Source organism: Silurus meridionalis, chromosome 8 (genome assembly GCF_014805685.1).
Source record: "Silurus meridionalis isolate SWU-2019-XX chromosome 8, ASM1480568v1, whole genome shotgun sequence".
Lineage (NCBI taxonomy): Eukaryota > Metazoa > Chordata > Actinopteri > Siluriformes > Siluridae > Silurus > Silurus meridionalis.
The window spans coordinates 23,361,659-23,371,878 of record NC_060891.1 but is presented as its reverse complement, the minus strand read 5'-3'; the positions used below and the strand labels follow the sequence as shown (position 1 = coordinate 23,371,878).

Sequence of the window (10,220 nt, the reverse complement as noted above, 5' to 3'; positions counted from 1 at the left end):
ATGAGCAAAGCCATAACGTCTCATGGGGAATCTAGGAGCTTTCAGCCGCATGAATTGTGGGTAGATTGAGAAATAAAGCAGATAGCTGGTGAAGTTAACATTTGCTTACGCAAAGCAACCCACGGCTCGGCTTGATCGGTTTAGCAGGACAAACATGGACGAGTTTTGTAGGGTTGAAAGTTTAGTCTCTTTGCCAGCTGGGCTATACTGTCAGGATGTGTGATTCATGTGAAACAATGGAGAAGTTTAAATGGACTGAAGACTCTGTGCTTGGGATGCATCTGAAGATCTGTATTTCTTACCCGTACAGCTAAAAGTCAAAATGTATGTCTGATAAGATAATTTGCACGGCCTGCAATTTCCAACCTTTGCTTGTTAAAAAAACCCTTCTGATTCAGAAGAAAGATCAGTACGTGGTTAAAACACTATTCTTTGGAATTGAATCACACACAGTTGTAAATTTTAATCCCACCACAAACAAGATTTTTTCAATGGGTTCTTGAGCAGATCCTATACATTCAACTGCAATTATAAGTCACTTAATTTCTTAAAATTGAAAAAAAGCACTGTGAAATCCTTCAGAAAATTACAACAGAGCCAAAGAGTAAGACGGGATGTGCTGGAGAGATGTTTAGAGACATAATTAACCAGAAAACAGCCAAAAATGGGAGGTGGTGGTTCAGTGGTTAAGGGTCACCTTAACTACACTAAGGAACTACACTCACCGTCCACTATAATTGGAGCACTTGTGCATTCATGCAGGTATCGAATCAGCTAATCATATAACATCAGATCAATGCATAGAATCAAGTTCAAGAGCTTCAGAAGAATCTTCATATCGAACATCAGGTTTATTCTGATTTCAGTGATCATTGATAATGGCATGGATTTTTGATTGAGTGTGTGTTCTTAGATACTTTTCTGCTCACCACAGTTACAATAGACTTCCTGTCAGCTCAGACTAGTCTGGTCATTCTCCTTTGATCTCTTTCATCAAAAAGGTGTTTCAGAGCAAAGACCATTCACACAGAGGATTTTTTGGCACCCACATCCATGCCATTATGTAAATCCCAGAGATTAAATTTTTTTAATTTGGTTCACGACAAACATCAGAGTGAAGAAAAGGTCTGATTTCAGTGATTTTTTGATCCTGAAATGGTTGACGTTATTGGATTGGGCTGGTTTGAGTATTTGTGACTGAGTGTGGGTTCTGAGATGCTTCTCTGCTCACCACGGTTGTAAAGAGTGATTATTTGAGCAACAATAGACTTCCTGTCAGCTCAGACCAGTTTGCTCATTCTCCTTTCATCTCTTTTATCAACAAGGTGTTGCAGGGAGCAAACCATTCACACACAGAAGGTGGTTTTATTTAGTTTTTTTGCCACCCAAATCCTTGCCATGGTGTGAATTCCACAGATTACACTTTTTCCCAGTTCTGATGTCTGGTGTGAACTGGAGCAAAAACGTTTTTGCAGATGATTAGAATTTAATTCAGTGATTAGGAATTTCATATGTCTTGTATTATAGTAAAAACAAAGTGGCACTGATGCATATGTGTGTAAAGGCTGTTGACTTTTTATCCGAAGGGAAAAAAATATTCTGAATTACGTAACTTTTGTTGCTTAAGTTAACAGTTGACTTGTTTTGCAACTTATTGTTTATTACTAAATGGAAACAATTCTTGTGCTCACATTTTGCTAAACCGCAGAGTGTAGTGTTTTATTGTTCTAGATTTTTCCCTGCATTTAATTGAATTACAGGTACATACTTAATTTATCATCTCCTTTTATACAGAATTTTGGATGAACTAAAGAAGCAGATATTTGGACATGACACTTGGTTAAACAGACGTTTACATACATGACATTTTGAACTTTTTGTGTGTTTGTGTAAGAGGGAGGAATAATGAGTTCTATACTTTAGGGAGCTGTTACTGTGGTATGCAATTGATTTTTAGAGATTTTATTTACTTGAATGACTGAAGTTGGGAAAATGCCACATGTGGTGTAGAACTGATTAAACAGCTGTTTACCCACAGCAATTATGAGAATAGCAAAAGGCAGGCAAATGTACATGTGAAGAAACTGCATAGACAGTGTAGTTTAAACCTGTATTGGTGCAGGCTAGTCTAGTGTTTATCCTGCTAGTTAGTCCTTTTATCTCTACAATACAATATAGAACAATACAATGCAATAAAATAGAATAGAATAGAATAAAAAAAATTACAAAATAAATAAAATAAAATAAGATTAAATAAGATAAAAACTTTCATGGACATCACATTTTGAAATATATGTTATCATCATGATACTTAATTTCACACTTATGATTAAAAAAAGTTTTCATAATCATAAAGTAAAAATAAACAAACAAATTAATTAATTAATAGACTTCACAATTGACCATTTATGCCATTTTCATGTACAAAATAAGAAATCTTATATAAAAAGAAAATTAGTTCCACTTTGCTTTGTGTGTGTGTGTTTGACTTTTTTACCATTTAGATCTTTGCGTAGTTTATTGAGGTCTCGGCGGAAATCGTCAAACTTCATTTGTGATGCCTGGAAAAGGTCCTGTGGCTCCGGTAAAAGGTACACACACGTGTCCTGCCCTGCATCCTGACACACACACACACACACACACACACACACACACACACACACACACACACACACACACACACAGAATCAGTTAAACAAAGCAGTTATGCTGAGAGACAGAGTGTTTAGAAACATGTGCCAGATCAGCACAAGACCAACTTTATTCCACAAATCTCATTTCCTCTCGTGGCGTTTGAGTAAACAGTCAGACAGTGTTATAATTGAATCTTGGTACAAAAAAAGAAGAAGTAAATTAAGATTAGGTTAATGTGTAGTATTTTGTCCTGTCCTGTCCTGTCTATGTGGCCCAAATGTTATTTTTAATCATATATGCCAAGTATTGTAGAGATTCAGTAAAAATAAAAAAAAATAAAAAATAAGTAAGTAAATAAATAAATAAATAAATAAATATAATAATAATAATAATAATAATTATAATAATAATATATACTGTTACACCCTGTTTGGTTTATATATATATATATATATATATATATATATATATATATATATATATATATATATATATATATATATATATATATATATATAAAATATTTATTTTATTTTTTAATTTTTATTTTTTTCCGGTGTGTACACCGAATGCAATCCTTTTAGGTGCGGAACATAATTCAATTCTGAGTTCCCTCAGGAATGGATTTAAGTAGTGGATCGCACGTTTGTTTAGTCTCTGCCTCACACTTTGATCGCATTTTTTAATTATTATTTAACTTAAAAACATGCACAACAATGCCAGGGGTGTAAAAAAGAAACTAGAGATAGCGTAGTGCCACAGTGATTCCGTACAGGTCTGAAAATGCTAAAGAATCCATAGTGCTAGCTAGCGTTTTATTTTAAGCTTCAAGAATTTCTCATAAAAGGAGAAAATCCTGACAATTCCACGGAGTGAATGAATGAAGGATGGAAGGAATGAAGACATTTGTTAAAGTATGCTGAAATAAGTAAAACAGTTAAACTGATCATATCTTTAGAAGATTAAATACTAAATGTAACACACACACACACACACACACACACACACACACACACAACATCACAGAGCAGCTGGATGTTAGACACATGGCACTTCTCCACATTTTGCTTAAGGATGCCCCACAGGTGCTGACTAGGGTTTCAGGCGTGGAGTTAAACTTGGCCACATTTTCAGAGGACAATAAATCTATACTGCTTTGTGATCATCAACATATAAAGACAGACAAGAGGACAATCCAATGTCCACCCACAAACTAGCCAAACAAACAAATATCCAGACATACAGATAACCAACAAACTAAATTGTCAGACATCTAAAAAAAAAAAAATCACAATTAATCTATTAATCAATTAACCAAATAATCAATCACTCATCCAATCAATCAATCAATCAATCAGACAATTAACAGACATACCGACAGAAAAGCAAATGAACAATCAATCAATCATTCAATCAACAAAAAAAAATCAATCAACCAACCAATCAATTAATCAATAAATTAATCAATCAATCTAACATACAGTCATACATTAGACAATCAAACAAATGAACAATCAATCAATAATTATTGCCTCATTCAATCAGACACATACAATCAAACAAATAAGCAAAAAGACACACAATCAAACAGACACATAAATGTTTGTACAAACTGCATGCCTAAACCATTACACACACACACACACACACACACACACACACACACACACACACACACACACTATAAAAAATCATCCAAAACAGTTCTAGTGTAAGATGGTATCAGCTCATGCCTCCTACCTGAGCTTGATGCTGATGCAGAGTAACACCAAACCCAGTAATTTGTCCTTAAAGGTGAATGTGTTTGTGGCATCCTGTTGTCCATGTTTAGAGATAAATTTGATGTGTGTGTGTGTGTGTGTGTGTGTGTGTGCTGAATACAGTGTCTGCTAATTGTTTTAATGGTTTATCATCAGTGTCAGACTTCACACACCTACACATCTCGGCTGATCTGCTGCATTTCGAGATAGACGGAAAAGTGTGCACATTGATTCGACATGGTTTTGTTATATTGTTTTAAAAGACCAGAATATGTAAGTGTGTAGAGAAGCACAGAAAAAACAAACATCTTTTCTCAATTAAACACCCCAACGTCACAAGCCCACATCTGTCACAGCTGCTTATTTAGACCCTCGGCTCCACCGAGTCGCTTGATGGTCAGTCGTAGAAAAAAATAAGGGTGAATTGAAGAAAAAAATAAATCAGAGAGAAATGAACAGGGACTAGAAAAAAGTGCACCTCTTCAAAGTGTCGCATATAATAAGCAACGATGAAGGAGAGGAGACTCCGGGAGTTATCCTGAGAGAGAGCGAAAGAGAGAGAGAGAGAGAGAGAGAGAGAAGAGATGAAAATCATTCCACACTCACATTTTTTTCCAAATCATTCTTTTTATCACTTTTGTTCTTGATCCTTCTATATCTCTTTTTTTCCTGTTACTCTTTCACCAAGACTCTCTTTTGTCTATCATTCTCTTTCTTTTTCACTTTTTTCTCACTATTTCTCAATGACTCTCTTTTTTTCTATCACTGTTTTTCATCAATCTTTCAATTGCCTTTTATTTCAATCCCTCTTTTTTCATTCAGTGCTTTTCTCTAACATTCTTTGTGGAGGGGAAGGAAAGATTCTGGAGTGAGTTAGATGAAGTGGTAGAAGGTGTACCTAGGAAAGAATTATTGGTGATTGTGGCAGACTTTAATGGGCATGTAGGTGAAGGGAACAGAGGTGATGAGGAGGTGATGGGTAGGTATGATTTTAAGGAGAGGAATGTGGAAGGGCAGATGGTGGTAGATTTTGCTAAAAGGATGGAAATGGCAGTGGTGACACTTATTTTAAGAAGAAGGGGGATCATAGGGTGACATAAGAGTGGAGGAAGGTGCACACAGGTGGACTATGTGCAATGCAGGAGATGTAACATAAAGGAGATTGGAGACTGTAAGGTGTTGGCAGGGGACAGTGTAGCTAGACAGCATCGGATGGTGGTCTGTAGGATGGTTTTGGAGGCGAAGAAGAAGAGGAGGAGAGTGAGGACTGAAAGAAGAATAAGATGGTGGAAACTGAAGGAGGAAGAGTGTAGTGTGAGGTTCAGGGAAGAGGTCAGAGAGAGGCTCAGTGGTGTTAAGGAGGTGTTGGATGATTGGGCAACTACTGCAGGAGTGATGAGGAGGCAGCTAGAAAAGTACTTGGTGTGACATCTGGAAATAGAAAGGAAGACAAGGAGACGTGGTGGTGGAATGAGGAAGTGCAGGAGAGCATAAGGAGAAAGAGGTTGGCAAAACAGAAGTGGGATAGACAGAGTGATGAGAAAAGTAGGCAGGAGTACAAGGAGATGCGGCAGCAGGTTAAGAGGATGTGGCGAAAGCCAAGGAAAAGGCATATGAGGAGCTGTATGAGAGGTTGGACACTAAGGAAGGAGAAAAGTTTATACCGATTGGCCAGGCAGAGGACCGAGCTGGAAAGGATGTACTGCAAGTTAGAGCAGTAAAGGATGGAGAGGAAATGTGTTGACTAGTGAGGAGAGTGTGTTGAGAAGGTGGAGGAGTATTTTGAGCAGCTGATGAATGAGGAAAATCAGAGAGAGAGAAGGTTGGATGATGTGGAGTTGGTGAAGCAGGATGTAGATAGGATTAGTAAGGAGGAAGTGAGAGCAGCGATTAAGAGGATGAAGAGTGGAAAGTCGGTTGGACCAGATGACATACCGGTAGAAGCGTGGAGATGTTTAGGAGAGATGGCAGTGGGTTTTGACCAGATTGTTTAACAGGATTTTGGAAGGTGAGAAGATGCCTGAGGAATGGAGAAGAAGTGTGCTGGTACCGATCTTTAAGCATAAAGGAGATGTGCAGACCTGCAGTAACTACAGGGGAATTAAGTTGATCAGTCACACCATGAAGTTATGGGAAAGAGTAGTGGAAGCCAGGCTGAGAGAAGAGGTGACCATCTGTGAGCAACAGTATGGTTTCATGCTGAGGAAGAGCACCACAGACGCCTTATTTGCTTTGAGAATGTTGATGGAGAAGTATAGAGAAGGACAGAAGGAATTGCATTGTGTATTTGTGGATTTAGAGAAGGCGTATGACAGGGTGCCAAGAGAGGAGTTGTGGTATTGTATGAGGAAGTCAGGTGTGTCAGAGAAGTATGTGAGGGTGGTGCAGGACATGTATGAGGACAGTGTGGCGGCAGTGAAGTGTGCAGTAGGTACGACAGACTGGTTTAGAGTGAAGGTTGGACTGCATCAAGGATCGGCCCTGAGCCCTTTCCTGTTTGCAGTGGTGATGGACAGGTTGACGGACGAGGTCAGACAGGAGTCTCCTGGACTATGATGTTTGCGGATGATATTGTGATTTGTTGTGAGAGTAGGGAGCAGGTTGAGAAGAGCCTGGAGAGGTGGAGATATGCGCTGGAGAGAAGGGGAATGAATCTCAGTAGGAGTAAGACAGAATACATGTGTGTGAATGAGAGGGAGGGCAGTGGAGTGTTGCGGTTGCAGGAGAAGAGCTTCAGAAGGTGGAGGAATTCAGGTACCTGGGGTCAACAGTGCAAAGTAATGGAGAGTGTGTTAGAGAAGTGAAGAAAAGAGTGCAGGCAGGGTGGAGTGGGTGGAGAAGAGTGACAGGAGTGATTTGTGATAGTAGGGTATCTGCAAAATTGAAAGGGAAAGTTTATAGGACTGTGGTGAGACCTGCGATGTTGTATGGTTTAAAGACAGTGGCATTGAGTAAAAGACAGGAGGTGGAGCTGGAGGTAGCAGAGCTGAAGATGTTGAGGTTTTCGTTGGGAGTGGCGAGGATGGATAAGATTAGAAATGAGTTTATTAGAGGGACAGCGCATGTAGGATGTTTTGGTGACAAGGTGAGGGAGGCGAGATTGAGATGGTTTGGACATGTGCAGAGGAGGGACATGAATTATATTGGTAGAAGAATGCTGAGGATGGAGCCACCAGGTAGGAGGAAAAGAGGAAGGCCAAGAAGGAGGTTCATGGATGTGGTGAGGGAAGACATGCAGGTAGCTGGTGTAAAAGAGGCAGATGTAGAGGACAGGGTGGTATGGAGACTGATGATCCGCTGTGGCGACCCCTAATGGGAGCAGCTGAACGAAGAAGAAGAAGAAGAGAGAGAGAAGGTTGGATGATGTAGAGTTAGTGAAGCAGGATGTAGATAGGATTAGTAAGGAGGAAGTGAGAGCAGCGATTAAGAGGATGAAGAGTGGAAAGTCGGTTGGACCAGATGACATACCGGTAGAAGTGTGGAGATGTTTAGGAGAGATGGCAGTGAAGGTTTTAACCAGATTGTTTAACAAGATTCTGGAAGGTGGGAGGATGCCACAGGAATGGAGAAGGAGTGTGCTGGTACCAATCTTTAAGCATAAGGGAGATGTGTAGACCTGCAGTAACTACAGGGGAATTAAGTTGATCAGTCACACCATGAAGTTATGGGAAAGAGAAGTGGAAGCCAGGCTGAGAGAAGAGGTGACCATCTGTGAGCAACACTATGGTTTCATGCCGAGGTAGAGCACGACAGATGCCTTATTTGCTTTGAGGATGTTGATGGAGAAGTATAGAGTAGGACAGAAGGAATTGCATTGTGTATTTGTAGATTTAGAGAAAGCATACTACAGAGTGCCAAGAGAGGAGTTGTGGTATTGTATGAGGAAGTCAGGTGTGTCAGATAAGTATGTGAGGGTGGTGCAGGACATGTATGAGGACAGTGTGACAGCAGTGAAGTGTGCAGTAGGAACGACAGACTGGTTCAGGTTGAAGGTTGAACTGCATCAAGGATCGGCCCTGAGCCCTTTCCTGTTTGCAGTGGTGATGGACAGGTTGACGGACGAGGTCAGACAGGAGTCTCCCTGGACTATGATGTTTGCAAGTGATATTGTGATTTGTGGTGAGAGCAGTAAGCAGGTTGAGAAGAGCCTGGAGAGGTGGAGATATGCGCTGGAGAGAAGGGGAATAAAAGTCAGTAGGAGTAAGATAGAATACATTTGTGTGAATGAGAGGGAGGGCAGTGGAGTGGTGCGGTTGCAGGGAGAAGAGGTGGAGAAGGTGGAGGAGTTCAGGTACCTGGGGTCAACAGTGCAAAGTAATGGAGAGTGTGTTAGAGAAGTAAAGAAAAGAGTGCAGGCAGGGTGGAGTGGGTGGAGAAGAGTGACAGGAGTGATTTGTGATAGTAGGGTATCTGCAAGAATGAAAGGGAAAGTTTATAGGACTGTGGTGAGACCTGCGATGTTGTATGAATTAGAGACAGTGGCATTGAGTAAAAGACAGGAGGTGGAGCTGGAGGTAGCAGAGCTGAAGATGTTAGGGTTTTCGTTGGGAGTGACGACGATGGACAAGATTAGAAATGAGTTTATTAGAGGGACAGTGCATGTTGGACGTTTTGGTGACAAGGTGAGGGAGGCGAGATTGAGATGGTTTGGACATGTGCAGAGGAGGGACTTGAATTATATTGGTACAAGAATGCTGAGGATGGAGCCACCAGGTAGGAGGAAAAGAGGATGGCCAAGGAGGAGGTTTATGGATGTGGTGAGGGAAGACATGCAGGTACTTGGTGTGAAAGAGGAAGATGTAGAGGACAGGGTGGTATGGAGACGGATGATCCGCTGTGGGGACCCCTAATGGGAGCAGCCGAAAGAAGAAGAAGAAGCTCTTCGACCTTTTCGCATTTTGACCGGTTTTAAGGAACGGATTAAGGTCGATAAGCGGGGTACCACTGTATTTATATTTTTGTTAATAATAAGTGAGTTGGTGTAGCAGCTAACTCCTGATTTGTTGTTAAAAGTGAAATGGTTGTTACTATGGCAATCTATAGTAGCAACGTCTACTAAGTGACTTCATTGTATGGAGACTGGAGGTCACTAAAATCTCTGCATGTGTGATTGTAACCTAAAACAACATAGTTTCTATAGCAACAGTGTACATTTGGATTTATACAGCAGGTGCTACACATATACATTAAAAAAAAGTTATTTTAAGCATGGTGTCAGTGTTCTGTAAAGGTCAGAGGTGAGTGGATCATGAGGAATTAAAATCATGCCTTTTTATTCTTCAATGAAATGTGACATTTTAGCTGCTTTTGTTTTTGTTAAGTTACTCTTATAAGGGCATGGACAAGGGAATGGTGATGATGATGATGTTGATAAAGAAGAACATGTCCCACCCACTCACACTGCTCTTAACATCTTTGAGTTTGGGCAGGACATCAAGCGTAAAGCCGTCTGCTTGTCCCCGACTCCTGTTCCCTCCATTCATGAAGTTTCCGAATGCGAGAATCAGACCGAGAAGCTGCAGCACACCTTTACTACTGCTCAGAGCCTGAGGAGACAACAGTTACAGTTTATCTATCTATCTATCTATCTATCTATCTATCTATCTATCTATCTATCTATCTATCTATCTATCTATCTATCTATCTATCTATCTATCTATCTATCTATCTATCTATCTATCTATCATCACCACCATCTTCCTGTATCCTGGGTTTTCTCTTTCCAACTCTGTTTCTCTATCTGTCTTTTGTCTCTATTTACTGGTTTGTCTCTTTCTTACTCTCTTTGTCTATCACTCTCTCTTTGTCCCCCTCTTTCCTTCTCTG

The 10,220-nt window shown here is 40.1% G+C and overlaps 1 protein-coding gene across 1 annotated transcript in view; it reads right to left on the bottom strand.

Annotated features, from left to right (window-relative positions):
• fmn2a (formin 2a) overlaps window positions 1–10,220 on the bottom strand; it is a 50,457-nt gene that overhangs the window by 11,017 nt on the left and 29,220 nt on the right. The window contains exons 10-12 of the mRNA XM_046854951.1: window positions 9,794–9,940; window positions 4,873–4,932; window positions 2,498–2,618 (exon numbers count right to left, since the gene is read on the bottom strand). Coding sequence (XP_046710907.1) covers window positions 2,498–2,618; window positions 4,873–4,932; window positions 9,794–9,940 — 328 coding nt within the window. The remainder of the gene's footprint in view (window positions 1–2,497; window positions 2,619–4,872; window positions 4,933–9,793; window positions 9,941–10,220) is intronic.